The sequence below is a fragment of the Trachypithecus francoisi genome, unplaced genomic scaffold, assembly GCF_009764315.1.
Source record: "Trachypithecus francoisi isolate TF-2019V2 unplaced genomic scaffold, Tfra_2.0 Lachesis_group20, whole genome shotgun sequence".
NCBI lineage: Eukaryota > Metazoa > Chordata > Mammalia > Primates > Cercopithecidae > Trachypithecus > Trachypithecus francoisi.
In genome coordinates, this window is record NW_022681466.1 from 36,948,119 (window position 1) to 36,973,693 (window position 25,575).

General features: G+C 38.4%; 1 protein-coding gene across 6 annotated transcripts in view; it reads left to right on the top strand.

The window, feature by feature from the left end:
• USP32 (ubiquitin specific peptidase 32) overlaps positions 1–25,575 on the top strand; it is a 225,218-nt gene that overhangs the window by 98,737 nt on the left and 100,906 nt on the right. For 4 of the 6 annotated variants that reach the window (XM_033183779.1, XM_033183781.1, XM_033183780.1 and 1 more), the window contains 2 exons: positions 3,363–3,481; positions 9,728–9,887. In XM_033183779.1, the coding sequence (XP_033039670.1) occupies positions 3,363–3,481; positions 9,728–9,887 (279 nt within the window). Of the gene's footprint in view, positions 1–3,362; positions 3,482–9,727; positions 9,888–14,715; positions 14,732–21,294; positions 21,353–25,575 lie in introns of those variants that run through there. The other 2 variants (XM_033183784.1, XM_033183783.1) reach the window with 2 other exon arrangements.

Below are 25,575 nucleotides of genomic sequence, written 5' to 3' on the forward strand. Positions count from 1 at the left end.
TAACCCCAAACAGGTACTGTGCAAGGGTGAATGGAACAGAGACTTATGCTGAAGAGGTTGGCCAGTTGTACATATTCAACAGCTTATCGGAGGGGCCGTGAATATTCATGAAGTGGTTCCTGACACATGTGTACTCAACAAACGTACATGTTATATGTGTCCCATGTTTAATTTGGGGTGGAGAATTAACATTTAAATGTATTACAGTTAGGCCCTATAAGTCAAAAGATGAAACAAGGACACCAAGGCAGTCAAGTGGGCAGCCTCTGTAAACCAGCCAGAACCAGTCCGTGGTCAGTGGTCTTCTTATCAGGAGACCACTAACTTGTTGATAGTTACTGAACTAGCTCTCTTGTCCAGTCAAAGCTGTAGTTATGGCTTGTGGAACAGGAGTCACTACGTTAGCATTTGGTGGTAAATGAGCTGCAATTGTTTCAGTATTGCTTATCTCAAGGCCAGTGCTTATTCAATAACTGCTAGAGAAAAAGAAAAATGGCCAGGCGCGGTGGCTCATGCCTGTAATCCCAGCACTTTGGGAGGCTGAGGCAGGTGGATCACCTGAGGTTAGGAGTTCGAGACTAGCCTGACCAACATGGTGAAGCCCCGTCTCTACTAAAAATACAAAAATTAGCTGGGCGTGGTAGCATGTGACTGTAATCCCAGCTACTAGGGAGGCTGAAACAGGAGAATTGCTTGAACCCAGGAGGTGGAGGTTGCAGTAGGCGGAGATTGTGCCACTGCACTCCAACCTGGGCAACAGGGCAAGACTCTGTCTCAAAAAAAGAAAAAGAAAAATATTGTAGCAGTTAGAACATAATTTATTGATTGGTTGATTGAGACAGGGTTTCATTCTGTCTCCCAGTCTGCAGTACAGTGGCAAGATAGCTCACTGCAGCCTTGAACTGCTGGGCTTAAGTGAGCCTCCTGTTTCAGCCTTCTGAGTAGCTGGGACTACAGGCATGTGCCACAATGCCAAGCTAATTTTTAAATTTTTTGTAGAGATAGGGGCCTCAAACTCCTGGTCTCAAGTGATTCTCTCGTCTTGGCATCCCAAAGTGCTGGGATTACCAATGTGAGCCACCACACCTGGCAGTTTATTCTCTAAGTGTAGAGGTACATGACTTAATCCTTGCCTGGCATAGCTTTAGGTTTTGTTTGCAATTTGGTATCTTTCTGCCACAAAGAGTCTGTCAGTCTTATGATCTTTATTTTAACATAATGCTGTTTAGTTGTTGCATCTAAACTGCAAAAGGGATTGGATATAATGAAATGTGTCTGACTGCCTATCCCCTCATGACCAGTGTCTGTTTTTAAGGATTTTCTGGGGCCCCCTTGGCCAAGAGAGGGAGTCTGTTCAGTTGGGTGGGGTGCTTAGGATTTTCTTTTTAGTTTTCACATGCAAATACCATGCCATTTTATATGAGGCTTGAGCACCTGCAGATTTTAGTGTCCTTGGGGGTTTTGTAACTAATCCCCTATGGATACTGAGGTACAACTGGTAACAATTTTTTAAGTCACAAACATATTTTTTAAGTTTCTTCGTTTTTTAAAATGTGATTGTATTAGTTTTCTAGGGCTGCCATAACAAAGCACCACAAACTGGGTAGCTTAGAACAACAGATATTTATTATCTCACAGTTCTGAAGGCTAAAAGTCTAAAATCAAAGTGTCAGCAGGGCCATGCTTTCTCTGAAACCTGTAGGGGAAAATTTTTTCTTCTCTCTTGCTTCTGGGATGACTACAATCCTTGGGGTTCCTTGGCCTGCAGCTGTATCATTCTAATCCCTGCCTGTCTTATCACATGGCTTTTTTTTTTTGTTTGTGCTTTTCTTTTTATAAGGGCAGCAGTCATATTATATTGGGTCCCACCCTAATGACCTCATCTTAACTTGATTATACCTACAAAGACTCTGTTTCCAGATAATCTCACATACACAGGTACTTTAAGGTTAGAACTTCAGTATATCTTTAGGGGGATAAAGTTCAGCTTATAACAACAGTATTTCAAACATACATATAATATGTACGTCCACCTAGCTTTACTATTTCTTAACATTGCATCCTATGTCCCTGATTTGATTTTTAAAAAATTTTCATTGTATCCCTTCATGATCCCATTCTGTTCTTCCCTCTACAGAGGTTACCACTTTCATGAATTTGGTGATTCATTTCTCATGCTGGCTGTAATACATTTATAACATGTTTATGTGTCCTTAAACATTGTCAACTACTTTGCAGTTTTAAAGTTTTAAATAAATAGTACACATTAGTTCCCCCTTATCTGCACAGATCTGTTCCAAGACCCTCCCAGTGGATGTCTGAAACCATAGATATTCCCAAACCCTATATGTACTGTCTCTTCCTATACATACATATCTATGATAAAGATTAATTTAAAAATTAGGCACAGTACGATATTAACAACAACAATAAAATAGTACTATTATAACAACATACTATAATAAAAGTTATGTTAATATGGTCACTCGTGCTCTTAAAATATCTTACTGTACTCACCCTTCTTGTGATCTATAAGTCTGATAACCAAAATGGCCACTAAGTGACTAACAGGCAAATAGCATGTGGATACACTGGACAACAGGATCATTCAGGTCCCAGGTGGGATAAAGTGGGAGGCAAGAGATTTTATCATGTTACTCAGAACAGTGTTCAATTTAAAGTTTATTAATTGTTCATTTCTGGAAATTTCCATTTAATATTTCTGGACCTCTGTTAACCACAGGTGACTGAAACCTTGGAAAGCAAAACCATGGATCGGGGGTACTACTGTACTATGCAGATGATTTTGTCATTTGCTTTTCCTCTGAATATTATATTTTTTGATATTTATCCATCTTGACACATATTTTAACTTCTATGTAGTATTTCATTGTGTGTATCTCATTTTACCTGTTCTCTTGTTGATAGACATTTACCTTTTTTTCTAAGTTTTGCTCTTGCAAACAGTATTTCAGTAAACATCCTGTATTTTGTACGCAGGTATCAGAGTTTTTCAAAGATGAAATGTCTCTTGACCTTTACCAGATTTTGCCAAATTACTCATGAAAGTGGTTGCAATAATTTATGCTCCTATTAACAGTGTATAAGAGGTCATGTTTGTCCTAGTCTTTGCTAACACTTTGTATTGTTATACCTAAAGACGTTTGCAAATTTGGCATGTTTGAAAAGATACTATACTGCTGTTTTAAATTTTTGTTGCTGGGTTATTTTAAGGAATAAACTGTATTTATAAAGTGCTTGGCCCTAGTAATCACTCAGTTATTGTAGCTTTCTCTTTTCTCACTATTTCCACCACGTATATTTGATCTTTTTAAGATTAATTTATTCTTTCTTTCTCTTAGACATTTTTAGTCTTTTTTCAAGTGAATCTGGGAACTATGTTATACGGGAAGAAATGGAAAGAATGCTCCATGTGGTGGATGGTAAAGTCCCAGATACACTCAGGAAGTGTTTCTCAGAGGTATATTTAAAGATTTACATTTTATCCCTTTTCCTTGACAAAGTATTAACTCTTAGTCGTGTAATAAGTTTTAAGTATGACAAACAGATGTTTATGTGCAGATTACTTTTGGTATTTTTATATTTATTGATGTTTCTATTTATGTGCTATTCCATGACTCTCATTACTGCTATATTTGTGAATCTGAAAATTTTCAATTCTACTGTAAAGGCAACTATTCATACTTAGAGTATAATGAAACACAATCCTATATACTCACATTAACACAGCAATACACACACACACACACACATTCCTGCAGGAACCTGAAACAGTGCTCATGTTGTAGTGTCTTTGCTTTTCATCATGGATATCATTCATTCATTAGCCTTGAGCCATCTGTGACCTGTTTTATCAAGGCCTATTTTGTCATTTATTTTACCTAGTTGATTTACATAGTGAAATATTTGTGTAAAAAATTGTCATCTTTGGGCCAGGCAAGGTGGCTCACACCTGCAATCCAAGTACTCTGGGTGACCCAGGCGAGAAGATCTCTTGAGCCCAGGAGTTCAAGATCAGCCTGGACAATGTAGCAAGACCCCACCTCTACCAGAGGGGGGAAAAGTCATTTTTTCTGTTTTCAAAAATAATATATTTTCATTGTGCCTTTATAGAAAAATTAAACAATAGAAGCAATTCAATGATAGAAAAAGTATATCTTTTAACAGAGAGAATTATTTTATTTTTCTTTTCAGAGATCTGCTAGTATGTGAAAAGTCCTTAGTGATTGTAGAGTAAACATCCCTTTAGAAGTTCTGATTCGGCGGGGGGCGGTGGCTCAGGCCTGTAATCCCAACGCTTTGGGAGGCCGAGGCGGGTGGATCACGGGGTCAGGAGATTGAGATCATCTTGGCTAACACGGTGAAACCTCGTCTCTACTAAAAAATACAAAAGAAAATTGGCCGGGCGTGGTGGCGGGCGCCTGTAGTCTCACAGGCGAATGGCATGAACCCGGGAGGCGGAGCTTGCCTTGAGCCGAGATCGCGCCATTGCACTCCAGCCTGGGCAACAGAGCGAGACTCCGTCTCAAAAAAAAAAAACAAAAAAAAAAAACAAACAAAAAAAAAAAAGGAAGAAGTTCTGATTCTTTCATGCAGCACTGAGTGCTGCCCAGTTTCTTATGGGTGGCTTTTTGACACAATTCCGTTTCACCAGTATGACAGTCCCTCATTGTTCTTTGTTTTATTTGGGGAGTTAGCTTCAGTCATTTGCATGTATCTGGTTCTGATATGTATTTGGACTGTCTATCATTAGTTTCTTACCCCTCTGGTTTTGAATATCTCCTGTGTTGATATCCCCTGGTGATATCTCTTTCTTGCTTTTGAGCTTAGCATGCAGTTTTTGGTGGTGGTTATGTTGTTAACATTTTATCCAGCATTTCCAAGTGTCAGGTGCAAAAGGATGCGCTTCCTGTGTTTTTGGTTCTGACATATTGACTGGAAGTTGCTGTGATAGCAATTTACGACTTCAGGACAAACTGAGCTATTATTTGTTTGTTTGTTTCCCCATAATAAAAATTTGCTTGTAAGAAAAAAAGATAATCTAGCAAACCTGACTGATTGGATTTTTGACATAGATGTCCAAAACATTAATACTCTTTTTTCTTTTTCAGGAAGTATGATATTTTTTCATTTTAATAAGGTTTATGAAGACATTCTCATTTTTGTAGGTGGAAACTAAGTGTGGTTGGCCACCCAGTACTCTAACAATTTAAGCACAATAGCAGGCACATGTATTAGCTGATAATTAGGGCTGTAGGGGAAAATAAAGTAGAATAAAGGAAGAAGGTGGTAATATCAAAAATCTGAATCTTGTTATTTTATATAGAATGGTTAGGTCTGTCAGATAAGTAAGATTTGAGTAAAGAATTTATAGCAAGTGAGAAAGAAAACCATGAAGATATCTGGGGGACCACTTTTCATCAAGAGAATATAGCAAAGACCTTGAGGTGGGGGTATAGTTGTATATCCAAGGAACAATAACAAGGCCAATTTAATTGGACTGGTGTGAACAGGGGAGTGGTAGGAAATGATTATATATTGTCCTACAGAACAGTGTGAGTCCTTTGACTTTTACCCTGAGTGAGATAGAAACCACTGGAAGGTTTTGAGTAGAGGAGTAACAAAATATGAGTTGCTTTTTTTTTTTTTTTAAACACGTGCTAACTTTGGATCTTATGTGGGGAGTAGGTTGAACTGAGTCCAGTTGAGGTATCTGAATAATCCAGGTGTGAGGATCGTGATTACCAAAGGTCAGTGATTTAATCAATCATTTAGATCATGGTGTAGCAGTGAGGTAATGAGAAGTTTTTAGATTCTGCATTTATTTCAAAGGTAGAGTTGGCCTAGAATTTTTTCTTGTATTGATTATGGACTATGTGACAGAATGAGTAGAGGGAAGATGATTAGTATTTAGCCTGAATGGAGTTACCACTACCTGAGATAGCTAAGAGTAATGGAGAAGCAGGTTAGGGGGTTGGATGTCAAGAAAGATGTAATTACACTTGAGAATCCTATTAGGCACTCAAATGGAGTTGTCAAATGTGATTTTTGATATATAAATTTGTTGTTGAGGAGAAGGGATTTGTTGTTGGCTTACAGGTGAGGATGAGATCATCTAGGAGTAAGTTTAGATAGAAAGCAGGTTGGAAGAGTGAGTCCTGTAATCCAGTGTTTAGAGTTTGAAGAGATGAAGAGGACTCAAAACAGATCAATAAGAAATGGCCTGCAAGAAAAGAGGATTAATAAAAGAGAATAGTGTCCTAGAACCCAACTGAGGCCAATGTTTCAAGAAGGAAAGAGAACTCAACTATGTCAAATACCCTGAAAGGTCTAGTGAGTTGACCTTTGATCACTGAGAAGTGATCATTAAATTTGGTGACCTGCAGGTAGGTCATTGGCGTAGGTCCTGTGGAATTAAAAAATTGCTGATGTCAGTATGCTAGATGGAATGTACTCATAAGAGGAAATTTTGATGGGAAGTTGGAATGCTTCAATTTTAATAATGGGAAGAGGAAGTAACTATAATAAAGATATCATAAGGCTATGGTAATTAATGCCTAAGTTGGTGGTATTTTTAATAAGACTTTTAGAGAAGAAAAGATCAAAGAAATGTGAAGCTCATGTATATGGCTATTTGAATTATTAGATACCTCTAGTTGGTATAAAACCAACCTTGTAAATGGGCTATTGGTATTTGATTCAACTATTTGATTTATTTGCCTGCTCTAGTATCTGAGTAGTGTGTCTGATGATTGTATGTAGAACCTTGCTATCCAAGTATTTATATTAGAATAGGTTAGTTCAGACCTTCAGTAACAATGCTTTGTGTTGTTTTTGTGTTTATACACATACACACACAAAGAAAAGCACTTTAGGTAAAATATAAGGACCTAGTGCTTAGATTTAAGTGATATGGGTCTCAGCTTTTTCTGTATTGTGCTTTATTATTACCCTTGACAAGATGAAGTTATAAAGAAATCCACCTAGGTGTTGTATGAATTTTTCTTTGTCACTGACTTCTTTTAGGTTGTTGACTCTTAAAATGGAAATTTATATTTTATACTTTTCTTCTCTTTTTAGAAGAGATTCATGACTCAAAAACAAAAAATCAGATTTGACAGTGTAATTTTTGGTCTACCAGTTATGTGGAATGATTCCCAATTAGCAAGTGAACTTCAGAGATTACTTTGTATTTCACTTAGACAGGCAGTGTGCTAACTTTGGAGCCTGGACTACCTGAGTTCAGTCCTCTTTCTTCCACCGTATAACAGTACGCAAATTCCTTAACCTTTTGGTGTCTTGGTTTTCTTATGGTAAGATGGGGGTAATAATAGTGCCTTCTGTAGGGAGTGTTTTGAAGATTAAATTAGTATTTGAAATATTTACAGCAGTCACTAGGACATTGTAAACATTTGGTATTAGCTGTGTGTGAAGGTGGTAGAAGGGTCTACCTGGAGATAGCATCAGATCCCACAAGTTGAGGGATTAGTTCCACAAAACTGCCCCCTAGACATCTTCACTAGTGATCATGATTGATTAAATCATTGACCATTGGTAATGAGCCCAACTTTCAGCTCTCTCCCCTCCCTCCCTAGAGGTTAATCTTTTTTTTTTTTCCTTTGGCCAGCCCCCATCCTGAGGCTATCTAGCAGCCTCCTACCCAGCCTTGGGTCAATTCATTAGCATGCAGAGTCATTTATCACTTTGGAGACTACAAGAATTTTAGGAGTTGCATGCCAGCAAAAGAGATGAAGACCAAATATGTATTTAACAATGTCACAACCACTAAGAAATTACAATTAAAAGATGCTATTGATTTTAAGACTTATCCCAATGTCAGAGATGTTAATGTATGTAAAAATGTGCATCAGCTTGTAGAATTTATACTACTAAGCTTCTTTCTAGACTAAATGTGGGATACAGAAAGAATATGGGGAGGAACTCTCATTTCTAAACATGTTGGCAGTATACTCATATGTCCCTACAACATGTCTGAATGTCATTGTCAATGTCAAAATAAAAATGTATAGAGCATACATGCAGACTGGGTGGTCTTCAGTATGTCCAAATAACAAAGAGAAGGTTGGGAGTTTTCTAAAAAAGGGAATGTTACATGTGATCCTGAAAGAAAGTTCATTGGTGTTAGTAAAACTTTAGGGAGCTGGCAAACTCCAGTTGGTGGGCAGTGGTGGTGGGCAGAATTAGTTGCAGCAAATCATCTCAGCAGCTGGACTTACAGAGAATTTATTTCAAGAGCAATGTATCCTGAATGCTTCTCCCCCGGGCCTGTTGCCTCTGATTTAGTTATGACCCAATTTGTATGATCAACTTTCACACCATATTCTTCCATTCAGAAAAACAAGACTGTCAGTGTCTTGATTGCTTGGATTGCACTCACGTTAAATGTTCTGAAACTACCAGGCTAAGAGTATTGCCTCACTTAATAGGATGCTACTAAACAATGTAGATACGTTTCTACCATATCTCTTTTAGGTAACTAATTATTTGTATTCTTTAACATGTCTATTAGGATTAGAGCTGCTCTAATCCTGACTGTCATTATTATTTCTTTCTTTTTTTTCCTGATCAAATAGTTTAGGTTGTAACTTCATTGTATTTCCTTGTGAATTGCTTCTCCCTTTTTCTGCTTAGAAATACCTGGCTCCCACTAAACCTAGGATCTCTTGTCTTGCAAGCAAAGGGATTAGCTTGAACAACCATATGATGCTCTTTTTCAGCCTGGATACTTTTCTGCAGAGATTTATCAAGACAAATACCTGGAAAGAAAGCAAAGAAACAGAAATCAACTTGCTTCTTTTTGTTCTCTGTGTGCATACATGTTTTCAGTGATGCCTTCTGGGATCCTGATTGTCTACTCTAGGAGGACACCTGGATAGTTGTTATTAATTCACAAATGAAATTTAAAGAGTATTTTAATTCCATACAGATTTAATTAAAATATAGTAACTCAGGCAGATTAAAGAGTGCTAAAGAAGAGGGATAAGGCAAATGAAAAATTGGATTTATTAAATGTTTAAAGAAATGCAGATGGCTGGACACGGTGGCTCACGCCTGTAATCCCAGCACTTTGGGAGGCTGAGATGGGCAGATCATGAGATCAGGAGATGAAGACCATCCTGAGCTAACATGGTGAAAGCCCATCTCTACTAAAAAATACAAAAAATTAGCTGGGCATGGTGGCAGGCACCTGTAGTCCCAGCTACTTGGGAGGCTGTGGCAGGGGAATGGCATGAACGTGGGAGGCAGAGCTTGCAGTGAGCCGAGATCACGCCACTGCACTCAAGCCTGGGTGACAGAGCGAGACTCCGTCTCGAAACAAACAAACGAACAAAAACAACAACAAAAAAATGCAGTTTACTGATTTTGGGATATATTTTAGCAAACAAAATCTGGCTTATTGGCAGTGTACTGCTTTACTGAATTGATGAAATAATTTGTAATTAACATACAGATTTTATGCAAGTAGAAGTTATGAAGTATAATTATTTTTTGAAACAGTTTGATTTCCATATATATATATATACACACACACACACACACACACACTGCAGTGTTATTAGATAATCCTTCCTTTATAGATAGCAGAAAGGTAAATACCAACTAATTGCCAATTTCAGGTTGTGCAGGTTCCAAGTAAGATACCTTAAAATTTGACTAAACTTATGTTTTCTTGTTTTAATTTTAGGGTGAAAAGGTAAACTATGAAAAGTTTAGAAATTGGCTTTTTCTAAACAAAGATGCTTTTACTTTCTCTCGATGGCTTCTATCTGGAGGTGTGTATGTTACCCTCACTGATGATAGTGATACTCCTACTTTCTACCAAACTCTGGCTGGAGTCACACATTGTAAGTAATGACATTTCATTGTTTTCTTTTTGCCTTTTTAAAAATATATAATTGACTGGTAATGTGAGAATATGCTTATAAAGGAGAAATTTATTTAAATTTTTAAATTTTTTATTTTTTTGAGACAGGGTCTCGCTCTGTCCCAGGCTGGAGTGCAGTGACACCATTGTGGCTTACAGCAGTCTCAACATCCTGGGATCAACCAATCCTCTCACTTCATCCTTCTGAGCCCCTGGGACTATAGGCATTCACCACCATGCCTGGCTAATTTTGTTTATCTTTTGTAGAGACTGCAGGGGTCTATGTTGCCTATGTTGGTCTTGAACTCTTGGGCTCAAGTAATCCTCCCACCTCAGTTTCCCAAAGTGCTGGGATTACAGTCGTGAGTCACTGCGCCCAGCCGAGACTTTTTTTTCTTTTTTTTGAGGTGGAGTCTCTGTCGCCCAGGCTCAAGTGCAGTGGCGTGATCTTGGCTCACTGCAAGCTCCGCCTCCCGGGTTCACGCCATTCTCCTGCCTCAGCCTCCCAAGTAGCTGGGACTACAGGCGCCCGCCACCACACCTGGCTAATTTTTTTGTATTTTTAGTAGAGTCACGGTTTCACCATGTTAGCCGGGATGGTCTTGATCTCCTGACCTCGTGATCCACCTGCCTAAGCCTCCCAACGTGCTGGGATTACAGGCGTGAGCCACTACTCCTGGCCTGAGAAACTTTTTTTTGTCAGTATTTTGTTTTTTTTCAAAATGTAATAAAAAGAAATGTTGGGCATGGAAAATATAGCCCTCTGTGAATTGTCCTTAACTAAGCTGTATTAGTTTCCAAGGGTTGCTGTAACAAATTACCACAATTCATAAACTGAAACGAGACATTTAACTCAGTTTTAGCAGCTGAAATCAAGATGTTTTTATGACTGTATTCCCTCTGAAGTCCTGTTATAGAACTGGAGTTGGGTCTGCTTACCTGGCTCAGTAAAATCACATATCTACACCAGAGTTTTTGTAGCAGTAGAAAGGAAGACATTTATAGGGCATTAAGCAAAGAGGACCAGGTACATGCTCAAAGCGTGACCTCCCCAAGGCTCACGGGTAAGGATTTTTAAAGGCAAGGGTAACTTTCAGGAATATAGAAGCTACAGGCAAAAATCATAGATCAATACATGGAGGATACTCATTGATTTTGGCCTAAAAGGGTAGGATATCTTGAAGGGGGAGCTTACAGGTAGGTAATAGGTAGGTAGACAGATTTAAAGGTTTTCTGATTTGCAATTGGTTAAGGAAGAGAAGCATCTTTTTAAAATTTGAGGTCAGCAGAAAAGAACATTAACTGGCTCATGGGTATGACTCCCTCCAGGCCCTTCAGGAAGAAATTAATTAATTAATTAATTTGAGATGGAGTATTACTCTGTCACCCAGGCTGGAGTGCAGTGGCACGATCTCTGCTCACTGCAACCTCCACTTCCCAGGTTCAAGTGATTCTTCTGCCTCAGCCTCCTGAGTAGGTGGGATTATAGGTGTCCGCCACTTCGCCCAGCTAAATTTTTTGTATTTTTAGCAGAGAAGGGGTTTCACCATGTTGGCCAGGCTGGTTTCAAACTCCTGACCTCAAGTGATCCACCCGCCTCAGCCTCCCAAAGTGCTAGGATTACAGGAATGAGCCACCACACCCAGCCTGGGAAGAAATTTAGAACAAAGAAGGATGGTAAGCATTAGTCTTTAGTTCCCCTGTGGTCTAAGGTCTGATCAGCTCAGTGTGGGTTCTTGGTAAGGGAGGGGGTCTGTTCTTCTGAATGACAACTCAGGGGCACATATTAAGATGTTATCTTTAGTTGCTATAGGGAAATCAGACATCTTCTTTTAGGCTACTATTACTTTCTGGCTTAACAAGTTACTTATTTCTCAGGGCTGGCTAGATAGATGCCTAGAGTTTCACTTGAAGGAACTCAGGAATATCTTTTATTTCCATGCATGCAGGGACCCCTAGGCCCCTCGGCCCTTCAAAAGGTGCTTCCTGCTCTGCCTCAGTCCCTAGAAAAGAATTATTCCTTGCCTCTTCAATTTTTTGGTGACCCCAAGCATTCCTTGGTTTGTGGCAGCATCTCCCATTCTTTGCCTCTGTCTTCTCATGGCCTTCTCTATGTGTTTCTGTGTCCTTTCCTCTTTGGATTCAGGGTCCAAGATAAATCCAGGATAATTTTTACCTCAAGGTCCTTAATTCATTACATCCGCAAAGACCCTGTTTCCAAATAAGGCTGTATTCTGAGGTTCCGGATAGTCGTGAATGTTCGGGAGACAGTATTCAATTCACTACACAGGCCTAAGTGTTAATTTCTACTGTTGTTCTTTCCATTGGATACAGAAAACTGTTAATACACTCTGCTTTTCCCGTTTTTTTTTGGACACACAGTCTCTCTTTTGCCTGGGCTGGAGTGCAGTGGTGTGATTTCAGTTCACTGCAGCCTCCGCCTCCTGGATTCAAGCGATTCTCCTGCCTTGGCCTCCCAGGTAGCTGTGATTACAGGCATGCACTACCATGTCTGGCTAATTTTTGTATTTTTATTAGAGACGGGACTTCACTATGTTGGCCAGGCTGGTCTTGAACTCCTGACCTCAGGTGATCCACCTGCCTCAGCCTCCCAAAGTGCTGGGATTACAGGTGTGAGCCATTGTGCCTGGGCTGCTTTTTCTTATGCTTCTTTCTATCACTAAAATGCCTTCTCCTTTTCTTCTACCTGTTAAATCCTAACAATCATGCATGAAGACTTAAATCACATACCCTCTTTTTTTTCGTGAAACCTTTTCTTGCCTTATCAGAAACTATCTCTCGTTTCTCTAATTCTGATAACACTTTACTTGTACCTTTCTTCAATTAATTTATCCCATTCATCTTTGTATTTTAGCTATTTATACCATTCTGGTTATTTGTACATGTCATGTCTCCTAACTCATAGGATCCTTTCTGGCATAGGGGGTCTGCATTATTATTCTATCTTTCTTCCCTTGAGCCAAGCCTAAATATTTGTTAACTGAATAGAGGAATTTGGGTGTCAAGTGCTGTTTGTATCCATTGCTTTATATGACATATAACTTGACTACTGATTACACATCAACTACTTTCTCCCATTTTCATTCTGTTATTGTTAAAAGTTCTGACTGGTAAGTTCTGGCATGAATAGGCAATAAGCTTCATTCTACTACTTTTCAGTGCCCTTGTCTTTAAGTAGGATAGCCTTTAAAAAAATTATTTTGCTTAAAATATTGAGGGAACCTTTTTATGCTCACTTTGTAAACTCTAACTTATCTTAGTATTTAAGTTGCCAGTCATATGGATATTCTGTTGAACTTTCACTTTTATTTGTGATTGTATGGTAAATTATTTTTCTGTTAATATTGACAAGAGTGTGACTGCTTTCCTTAAATGCATTGTTGTGTTAAAGAAAAAATTATTGTGATATTTGTTAAAACAGTAAGGAAGACATTATTCAAGACTATTGCAATTAAGGGTATTGCAGTAGGAAAGAGAGATAAGCTCAACTCTCAATATAACAACAACAAGTGGGGATTTATAGCCAAGAATTGAGGTGAGGTGGTCAGTGGATGGAAAAATTACAAAGAGGAGACGTCAAAGGTAGGGGATTCTTGCTAAAACGGCCCCAGTTGAGGGGAATGACTATTGCTGGATTCTTATCTAAAACTGGTCTAGGATAAACCAATGACAGGAAGGGGACCAAGAATGAAACTTAGTAGAAGTGAGCTTAGAGGAACCTAAAAAATTTGGTCAAGGAGCTAGTCTTTGTCAGTTGATTAAAAAATTACTTTGAATGCAGAAGCTGCATATTGTCTGTTTTTGAAAGCACTGTATTAGTAGAGAAAACAAATTTATTTAATCAGTCAAATAATTTTCAATATGTTAAAAATGGCTACATTTTATTTGAAAATAATATTTGCTATTTACCCTTTTATTAATTGGGAAGTTTTTTGGATTTTTAATACTATCTAAAAGTTAAAAATGCTTTTGCCTTGTTAAGAAATCTTGAATTAGGCTGGGCATGGTGGCTCACGCCTGTAATCCCAACAGTTTGGGAAACCGAGGTGGGTGGATCACAGGGTCAGGCGTTAGAGACCAGCCTGGCAAATATGGTGAAACCCCATCTCTACTAAAAAAATATACAAAAATTAGACTATAGGTGGCAGGTGCCTGTAGTCCCAGCTACTCGGGAAGCAGAGGCAGGAGAGTCAGTTGAACCTGGGAGGCAGAGGTTGCAGTGAGCCAAGATCATGCCACTGCACTCTAGCCTGGGTGACAGGGCGAGACTCCGTCTCAAATAAAAAAAACAAAATCTTGAATTATTTGAAACAAGTATTCCTGTACATTCATTGTTTCACCTACAATAATGACCTTCTAATTCCTAATGATTATTTTCTTTTTAGTTTCATGTACCCCCTAACATCTCTGAAGCATTTTAACACTGTTGGCCAGTTTTCTTCAAACTCTCTTCTCCTTTGACTTTTGAAACATTGTAGTTTCCTGATATTCTTATTATTTCTTATGAGTTTTACTGTTCCCCTTTTACCACCTACTTTTAAAATAAAAGTTATTTTGAGCAGATCAGCCCTTCACTCTATTTTGTTCTTGAATGATGTACATGCTTTGCTTCATCACAGCCATTTCCATGCCTCACCTATCCTTCCTATCTTTGCAGGTGATACCTAGATGAACTTTTCTGCTTTTGAGGTATTTCTGAAACCGCAGATTCACTTTAATAAATGCCTCCTGGTTATATTTTCTAGCACCTAAATCTCATATCTAAAGCCAAATTCATCTTCCCCTGCCTCAATCCACCTAAAGGTATTTAAAAAAAAAAAAAAGACAAACATGTTCTTCCTTCTGTGTTTTATATCCTGGTTGATAATATTTTTAATTCCAGTGTCTAACTTGACTCACTTTGACTTTTCCTTGTCAAGCTTCATATTAGATTCTATCGATCTTAACTCAGACATATTTCTTGCATCTTTCTTTCTTGGTGCCATCATTACAAATTTCTTATCTTTCTTGTTTTACTGCCTCTCAATGATATGAAAGTATGAAGGACAATTTTTTTAATGTATTTTTAATTCACATTAAATTGATATTGCATTTCTTTTAATTACTTCACTTCTCTGCTCAGAAACGTTTGTTTAAATTCCTTAACGTGGCTTCAGAGTCTCTTAGTTTCCTATCCTTGACTTAATTTCCCATGCTCATTTCTCCTCACGTGTGTTCTCTGCCTCAACTACAGAGCACTGGTCAATATACCGTAACCACACCATGAACTTTATATTATAGCTACCCTATATACATCACTCCTTATCTTCCTTCGTTTAAGAATGTACCTCATCTTTCAACCCTTGACAAGTGAGATGGTTCTTTGTCATCAAAGCCCAATTCAGATAGATGCTGCCTGTTCTTTCATGCTTGTCCATTTCTCTTTAATTTGAGTTAATTTATTTTACTATTTGCATTTCTGCAACACTTTATATTTCAATTAAAACAATTAATTTGCTTTTTGCCCTATCTCTAAGTCTGTTGGAAATGGCTTTGTTTACCCCAAGTTGCAAGCCCCTTGAGAATATGACTCAAGTCCTATTCCTCTGAGTTTTTCTTAGTTTAGTGGACTAAATGCATTTTATTGGATTGAACTGGATTGAAAATTTTTCAGCCTCTTGAAATGTACATTCTAAGTCTTGATTTAAACATTTGATTGCCTCCAGAGAGAGCAGAAGGTGTGTGTCCTCTTAGGACTGTAAGGCTAAAGCCGTACCAAGGGGAGAAGGACCAAGATAAATCATCATGTTTAAATAAGGTTTAACAACTTCATAAGCATGGGGATGTTCTCATAAAAGTTGACTATATTTGGCTGGTGTGGTGGCTCACGCCTGTAATCCCAGCACTTTGGGAGGCCGAGACGGGTGGATCATGAGGTCAAGAGAATGAGACTATCCTGGCCAACATGGAGAAACCCCATCTCTACTAAAAGTACAAAAATTAGCCGGGTGTGATGGCATGTACTTGTAGTCCCAGCTACTCGGAAGGCTGAGGCAGGAGAATAGTTTGAAACCAGGTGGTGGCAGAGGTTGCAGTGAGCCGAGATTGTGCCACTGCACTCCAGGCTGGCAACAGAGCGAGACCCTGTCTCAAAAAAAAAAAAAAAGGTATACTATGTTTTTAGGGGGAAATGAATTATGATACTTACACATTTAAAGAACTGTCGAAAGTTGCAAAGTTCTAAGGTCTTCCTTCTAAAACTTTTGGTTAGCTAAATGATGGCAGATATGGAACGTTGATTAGCATTCAGTTTAGGCACGTGAAGAGTCAGTTTGCTTTAAATACATGTAGTGATTGTAACTGCTCTTACAATGTGCCCATTGATTTGCATGGTAGCCCTTGAAATAAATCAGTAGCGTATGGTAAAAGCCTGAAGAAATATTCTGTTTTCTCAGTTTTTATAACATTCTTATTTGCTGGCATCTTAGTTGAGTTTTGTCCTATCCTTATTTCTTGCAAGAGAAATACCCCCAAATTAAAAACAAGTCAGCCATAAGTCTACTATGGTATATTGGTAGTTACCAGCTATATTGGACATTGAAATTATTTGGAGAAATTATTAAAAGTGCAGGTTACTGGCTCTGTCAGCAAATATTTTTATTTAGTGGGCCCTAGGACTCTGTACTTTACAAACATCCAGGGTGATTTTGATGTAGATGGACCATGAACTGCATTTTGAGAAACACTGATAAAATATTTAGTAGTTCTTCAACCTCCATGTCACACAGACTACCCCTGCTACTTACTATTTCTGAGGGAGATAGATTTAACCTCTTCGAACTTGTTTTTTCTCCTTTGTAAAGCAGGGCTAATGATACAATATATCTTATAAGGCTGTTTTAAGGAGTAAATTAGGTAATACCTTTTATTATTATTAATAAAAGGACTCAGCCCTGTGCCTGGTATAGAGAATGTATGCTTTTTGTTTTTTGTTTTTGTTTTTGTTTTTGTTTTTTTGAGACGGAGTCTCACTCTGTTGCCCAGGCTGGAGTGTGGTGGCGCGATCTCAGCTCACTGCAACCTCCACCCTTCAAGTTCAAGTGATTCTCTTGCCTCAGCCTCCCGAGTAGCTGGGATTACAGGTGCCTGCCACCTTGCCTGGCTAATTTTTTGTATTTTTAGTAGAGATGGGATTTCACCATCTCCACCAGGCTGGTCTTGAACTCCTGACCTCGTGATCCCCCTGCCTTGGCCTCCCAAAGTGCTGGAATTACAGGCGTGAGCCACCGCACCCGGCCAGAGCATGTGTTTTATAATGAATATGCATCGTCTTATATTTGTGAACACTTGACTTTGTGAATATCAGTGGTCCTTACCCCTCTGTCTTCAGAGAATAATTGTTTTGGGATCAAACAAATTTTCAAACAGAGGGCTGTAGATCAGTATAAAAATTAACTTGCCCAGATTTGTGGAAAGAAAGTGTTTCTTACCAGTTCGTTTACTTTTATTTTATAATTTATAAAAACAAAGAACCAACAATGAATTTATTCAACAGACAACTGAATTGCTGCTGGCTTCTGGCAAGTGGCTACTCTCTTAGTGGGTCTTACCATGAAAAGCATTATCGCAAAGTCAGAATTACTGCTAAATTTCTTAGAGAAATTCTGACATGGTTAGGTTTACAATGTGATGACTATGATTTATATTACCTATAAATTCTCACTCTGATTCTGGCTAAACAATTCACTATGGATGTTTTGCAGGCTCTTCTACTCAAATAATATTTGGTACATTGAACTGTTCTAATAATGTGTTAGGAATGTGGAAACTTGTGATAAAAATAGGGAATGTTATTAACTGATTTATAAGTAGACATTTATTTTAAAGCATCAGCGACTCCATTTAAATTTGTGTAATGAGCCAAGGTATCTAGGAAACAAAAAGGAATGATAATTTTTAACTTCTGAATAACATGTTGGCATGCAGATGCCTTTAATTACTTTTTCATACACAATTCCAAAGTAAAATTTGAAGTCACAGTAAGTTGAACACACTGCCATGTTTAATCATATTTTGTTCTCTTTGATGTGAATCAGAAAGGAAACTGTGGAGCTATTTGTATTCAATATAGACTTAGAATAATTAACTTATTGGATTTGGCCAGGCACAGTGCCCCACGCCAGTAATCCCACCACTTTGGGAGGCTGAGGCGGGTGGATCACCTGAGGTCAGGAGTTCAAGACCAGCCTGGGCATCATGGTTAAACCCCGTCTCTACTAAAAATACAAAAGTTAGCTGGGTGTGGTGGCAGACACCTGTAATCCCAGCTACTTGGGAGGCTGAGACAGGAGAATTGCTTGAACCCAGGAGGCGGAGGCTGCAGTGAGCCGAGACCGTGCCATTGCACTCCAGCCTGGGTGACAAGAGTGAAACTCTGTCTCAAAAAATAATAATAATAATAATAATAACTTACTCAGTTTACCCAAGATTTTAGATTTTGTCGTGGCAATTACATTTTTCTGAAGTGCAAATTTCAAACTATTGTTACCTTATCTATTATTTAAATTAAGAAGTGGAATCCCGGCCACTGCACTCCAGCCTGGGCGACAGAGCAAGACTTCGTCTCAAAAAAAAAAAAAAAAAAAGAAGTGGAATCAGAACTTTAGCCCAAAGTTCAAGTGTTTATGGTTTAGTACATTTTAACTAATTTTTAAATCAAGACCATTGTATCTTTGTGCCATAATTTGCAGTTTAAATACTTTATTATTATTATTATTTGAGACAAGTTCTGGCTCTGTCGCCCAGGCTGGAGTGCAGTGGCCATATCTAGGCTCATTGCAACCTCCGCCTCCCAGGCGTAAGCGATCCCCCAACCTCAGCCTCCCAACTTGCTGGGACTGCAGGCGCATGCCACCAGGCCTGGCTAAGTTTTGTATTTTTTGTAGAGAAGGGGTTTTACCGTGTTGCCCAGGCTGGCCTCAAACTCCTGGGCTCAAGTGATCTACCTGCCTCAGCCTCCCAAAGTGCTAGGATTACAGGTGTGAGCCAGCATGCCTGGCTATTTAAATACTTTAGATTTTATTTGTAAAATTACTTGTGAAATATAGATAAGTTTTTTTATTTTTTTTGAGACAGAGTCTTACTCCACAGGCAGGAGTTCATTGGCACAGCTATGGCTCAGTGCAGCCTCGACCTCGCAGGCTCAAGGGATCCTCCTGCCTCAGCTTCCTGAGTAGCTGGGGCCACAGGTACATTCACTGCACTCGGCTAATTTCTAAAAATTCTTTGTAGAGATCAGATCTTAACATGTTACCCAGGCTGGTCTCAATTCTCCCCTGCCACACAGTCCCAAAGTGCTGGGATTACAGGTGTGGTCCACTGTGTCCAGTCAACAAGATTAATGACAAGTTAATCTTTAAAGCCATTTGTACTGAAGGTACAGGAGGACAGATAAGATGTTTGTGATGATGCTGAACATCTCGACGATGATGATGTTGAGTCAGAAAGCCTGTATAGGGAGCATAAACATTCTATGTAATTAAAAGTTTGAAATAAGTTAGTACAGTTCTTCCCTCTGCTCCCCTGATTCTACTTTGAATGATCAAACCCTAGTCATTTTTGTTTTTTCTTGTAATACCCTTTCCTTTTCCATTTTGTCCATAGTTGTTTAATACAGTGTTGGAGTTTGGAGAGACAGACTATAAAGTTAAAATGTAATTAGTTTTAATTGATTAGTTTTAATCCGCCTTTCACTATTTTAAATCTGTCTATACCATCCCCTATATTGTAGTACATGAATAGTCCTCTCCAAGCAGTCTAGCAGCTCCACGTCGTCTTCTCTTTGAAATGTCTGTGTTGCGACTGACATGCCTACTATTCCAGGTTCAGCTGTTATCTTTAACACTTTTTTTTTTTTTGTCATTGGAAACTAAAATTATTTCTGTCTTTTGCCTTTTATCTTGGGTCCATGGTATAAACCTTTCTGTAGGTGATCCTGTTTCTTGTTCTTGAATTAAAACTTAACTGCTTTTTTGTCTTTCTGTCCTGTTACTGTTTTACCTTCAGACTTTTACACATCCTGTTTTACCTCTGCTTATAATTTCTTTCTTCTGCCACACTCCTTTTCCTTTCCGTAGTTAACTTTTAGATTCCCTTCATGTACCTCCTTAAACATCAAGACCTCCAGGGCCTACCCACATATGTGCTCCCAGAAAACTCTATTTTTTCATTGTACTTTCCACACTAGAAGAAAATGATCAGTTTTCACTTCTAGGATCTAAACATAGTTGTCTTGTTCACAGTCATATCTGTAGTTTTTAGTACAATGTCAGGCATATAATATGTTTTTACTAAATGTTTCCAGAATATGATGTGGCTTTTAAAATTTTTATTTATTGTCCAGGTGCAATAGCTCATGCCTGTACTACCATCACTTTGGAAGGCTGTGGTGGGAGGCTCACTTGAGCCCAGTAGTTTAAGGCCAGCCTGGGAAACAGCAAGTTCCCGTCTCTATAAAAAATTTAAAAATTAGCTAGATGTGGTAGCACATGCTTATATTCCCAGCTACTCTGGAGGCCGAGGTGGGAGGATCACTTCAGCTTAGGAGGTTGAGGCCACATTGAGCCATGATCATTGCTGGGTGACAGAGTGAGACCCTATCTCTTAAAAAAAAAAAAGAGACCATTATTAAGTTATTTTCCTTAGTAGTCATATTCTTTTGTAGAATTCAGCAATATTTGGAAGAAAACATGTATCTATTCTGTCTTGTAAATATGTTTTCCAATAAATTAAGAAAGTTTTTGGCATTTCCCCAAAATGTATCATAATGTATTCAGCTTGCTAACAGTGATTTCTTTGAATGGTAGAATCTGGATTCTGAAGTAGTTAAAATTGTATTTTTGGTGATGGAACTTTATAATTCGTTTTGATTATTTCTCTTTTCAGAGTTAACTCAAGAAATTTATATTGCGCCTGTCTGTTTTAGCATTTATTTCAGCTAACAATATGTATATTATTATGGTCCCTTACCACATTTTAGTTTGCAATGTTAAAGCCTTCTGTCAATAGGGAAAAAAGTGCTTTGGTGATTCTTAGACCATGAACTGCCTTGTAAATCTGTGTGCCTCTCCTTCATTATCCTCTTATCTGTTAGCGATGTAAGGCTTACAGCCATTTTAAGTAGATCTCAGAAGGTCATTGCTCCTGAGAAGAGGTTGTTTTTCAAAAATGTTAAAGAAATGTGTTACTGTATGAAAATACTTGGATATTGTGCCTGACCTTTTTGATGAGGATTCACTTCTGGCATTAAAGAGTTGTTGTCTGCAGCTGGAGCCTTTGGTGAGGTGAGACCTGATTAGGATGGCCCAAAGTGCAGACCAAGAACTACTTAGAATGTTGGGAATATGGTATACTGCTGTTGTGACCCAGAAAAAATTATACCTATAGGTGGGTGATAAATTCATTCTTATTTAGCCAGTAGAGTATAAGTTTTAATAGTGACTTACACATTGCAAATAGAAAGAGTAACTACCAAAATTATTGCTTCAAACTTCTTCAAGTGAAAATAATGTTAGTAAACTCCCTCTTCCTAGCAATTTAGCTGCCAATTCATGTAAAATGTTTGGTAATAATATTATATATATAAAATCTACTTTAGCTTGCTTTTGACAAATGTTTGATTGAGGATTGTGCAGTCTATATCCACAAAATGAACAGATCACATACACTTAAAAGTCAGCACTAAAGGACGGTTTTCATTGCTGATCATGACCAATCTGATCATTTTTTTCTTGTAAATATGTTCTACTTGTCTTTCCACATTCCTCCTTCAGCAAAGAAATTGTGTTTTTTGAGGAGATTGATAAACATAGTTTTCAAAGTAAAAAAAAGAATCACAGTTAATACAATTTTTCTGTGTTCCAATTTACTGTATTATGTAAACACCAATTAATCAGAATTACTTATTGAACACCTATTATATTCTCAGTACTGAGAAGTATAGAAATAAGAACAGTTTCTATTGTCAAGACTGCTGTCTTCCTCCTTTTGTTTCAGAGTTAGATTTTTTTATATGCTAATCTACTACTTGGAAGAGTTTAGGACTTGAAAAAGCTAATGTTTCTCTGTAGGAACGAAAGGCTTTTTCTTTTTGTTTTGTTTTTTTTTAAGCATCATAAATGGAATAGACAGACATCTTATTTAGGAATCTCAATTTATATATCAGATTCCTTTGTTGTTCTCCCTACTGCTAAAATTTTAAAATACTCTCTCCTTTTAAATAAATGCAGTTATCTGAATATTTGAAGTAGATACTTCAGCATTAAAAAACAAAAGCAGCATTCTTCAGTATGAGTTTCATATTTTTTATTTTGTTACAAAAAAGTTGAAATGGGGTCTCCCTATGTTGCCCAAGCTGGTCCTAAACCCCTAGACTTAAGCAATCCTCCTACCTCGACCTCCCAAAGTTCTGGGATTATAGATGTGAGCCACCACACCCAGCCTTTATATATTTTAAAAATTAGATCCCATTCCAAAGTAATTGGACCTTTGCAAACATTGACCCATCAGGAGATTACAATCTGGTGAATTAGTTATTTAGTTTAAAAAGCAATACTATATGACACAGTGTGTATTCCGCTGTAAAAATTTTATATTTATTGCTCCATACTTTTTTTTTTTTTAAATAGAGACAAGGTCTCTACTAAAAATGTAAAAAATTAGCCAGGTGTGGTGGTGGGTGCCTGTAATCCCAGCTACTCAGGAGGCTGAGGCAGGAGAATCACTTGAATCTAGGAGGCAAACATTACAGTGAGCTGAGATCACACCACTGCACTCCAGCCTGGGCAACAGAGTGAGATTTCATCTTGGAAAAAAAAAAATTTAGGGAACTTTGTTCTTATCTTTCCAGGTAACTTAAGAGTTACCTTGCTAAACTGACCTAACAGGAAAAAAAATAAATAAATGAAAGTTGCCAGATGCCAAGGTCATGTCTGGTACTGTTACCTTTTTTTTTTTTTTTTTGAGACAGAGTCTCACTCTGTTGCCCAGGCTGGAGCGCAGTGGTGCAATCTCGGCTCACTGAAAGCTCTGCCTCCCGGGTTCACGCCATTCTCCTGCCTCAGCCTCCCAAGTAGCTGGGACTACAGGCGCCCACCACCACCCCGGCTAATTTTTTTGTATTTTTAGTAGAGACGGGGTTTCACTGTGTTAGCCAGGATGGTCTCAATCTCCTGACCTCGTGATCCTCCCACCTCGGCCTCCCAAAGTGCTGGGATTACAGGCGTGAGCCACTGAGCCCGGCTCTAATTGTTATCTTTTATCACAGTTAGCATTATCCTGAAGAGGGGTGTGGGGTTATGTGTGTGTGTGTATGTATAAAACAGCTCAACAAACAATTTTTTTTTTTTTTTTTTGGGATAGAGTCTTGCTCCATTGTCCAGGTTGGAGTGCAGTGGTGCAGTCTCGGCTCACTGCAACCTCTGCCTCCCAGGTTCAAGCGATTCTCCTAGCTGACCTGCCTCAGCCTCCCAACTAGCTGGGATTACAGGCACATGCCACCATGCCCGGCTAATTTTTGTATTTTTAATAGAGACGGGGTTTCACTATGTTGCCCAGGCTGGTCTTGAACTCCTGACCTCAGGTGATCTGCCTGCCCTGACCTCCCAAAGTGCTAGAATTACAGGCGTGAGCCACTGCGTCTGGCCAATACTTCTCATTTATTCATTAAACTTATTTATTGAGTGCTCAAAATGTGCCTGATATTATTCTGGTGTTAGACTGTAACAGGGAACAAAATATACCAGAAACTCTGCCCTCAAGCTTATGTTCTAGTTAGGGGAGACTCAATAAACAAAACAAATTAATAAACTTTTTATTAGACTTCATAAGTATTATGGAGTAAAGTAGAGCAGAGAAGAGGGACAGAGAGTGTCTTTGAAGGTGGTGCAGTTTTGGTCTGAGAATGTGACATTCGAGTAAAGATCTGAAGGAGTTGTGGGAGTAAGCCATGCAGGTATCATGGGGACGTATTGAAAGGTTTTGAGGTAAAGTCACATTTTTAGCCTTATTCTATTTACGTAGATACTTAACTGGCCTTCCTGCTGTCTGAAGAATGCTCTTTAATAGTCCTTTTGATGTGGTTCTGCTATTTCCGCTTTGTTTGTCAAAAAAAAATCTGTACTTTGAATTTATTTTTGAAGAATATTTTCACGTGATACAGAATTGGAGGTTGACAACTTTGTTTTCTTTTTCAGCACTTCCCTGTTGCATTCTGGCTTTTTTTCTGGAGATAAACTATTATCTTGGTTCTTTTGTTTGTAATGTGTTTTTCCCCATCTTACTCTCTTTTAAGATTTTTTTCTTTATCACCAGTTTGATTATGACTTGCCTTGTTAGGGTTTTGAGTTTTCTAACACAAGGTTCATTGAACTTCTGGATCTGTGGGAATATAGTTTTTATGAGTTTTAGAAAGTTTTCAGCCATTATTTTTTCAGATATTTTCTGCCTATCCCTTTCTGGGATCCCAATTGTATGTATGTTTGATACTACCTTATAGGTCTCTAAGATTCTAATACATTTTTAGCCTTTTTCTTCTTTATGCTATCATATTGCCTATCCTTCAAGTTCACTAATCTTTCCTGTCTAGTTTATAATCTGCTGTTAAGTCCTCTAGTGAATTTTTTTTTAATTTCAAATATTGTATTCTTCATCCTTAGTAGTTCCAGTTGATACTTTTTTATAGTTGCCATTTCTTTCCTCAGTATATGCATGTTTTTCTTTAATTCCTGAGATACTTATAATAAATAATTTAAAGCTTTGCCTGTTAATTACATCATCTGTTATTTCTAGGTCTTTTTCTATTGACTATTTTTTTTTTTTTTTTTGAGACTGAGTCTCGCTCTGTTGCCTCAGGCTAGAGTGCAGCGGGGCGATCTCGGCTCACTGCAGCCTCCATCTCCTGGGTTAAAGCGATTGTCCTGCCTCAGCCTCCGGAGTAGCTAGGACTACAGGCACCCACCACCACACCCAGCTAATTTTTGTATTTTTAGTAGAGACGGGGTTTTACCATATTGGCCAGGCTGGTCTCGAACTCCTGACCTCAAGTGAACCACCTGCCTCGGCCTCCCAAAGTGCTTAGGATTACAGGCGTGAGCCACCGCATCCAGCCCTCTATTGACTAATTTTTAATCCTGATTTTGGGTCACATTTTTCTACTACTTTCATATTTTCTTTGGATGATAGACATTGTGGATGTTACATAGCTGAGCATCTGGATTGTTGTCTCTCTTTAAAAAAGGAACTTATGTTTTATTTTGATAGGCAGTTAAGTTACTTGTGGATCGGCTCCGTATTTTCCAGGATTGTTTGTAAGCTTTGTTGGGACAAGTTTAGAGTAGCCTTTACTCTAGAGTTAGTTTTTCCCTGCTTATTAAGTAGATAACCCTCTGGAGTTCACAAATGCTCCCAATGTCCAACACAGTGTTTCCACTTCAGCTGGTCACAATCAGACAGCTCTCATCCCTGAATGAGCGCTAGGACTTTTTTTTAGCTTACACTTTCCTAGCATTTGGGCTGGGTGCAGTGCCTCATGCCTGTAAGTAATCCCTGCACTTTGGGAGGCCGAGGCGGACAGATCACTTGAGGCCAGGAGTTTGAGATCAGCCTGGGCG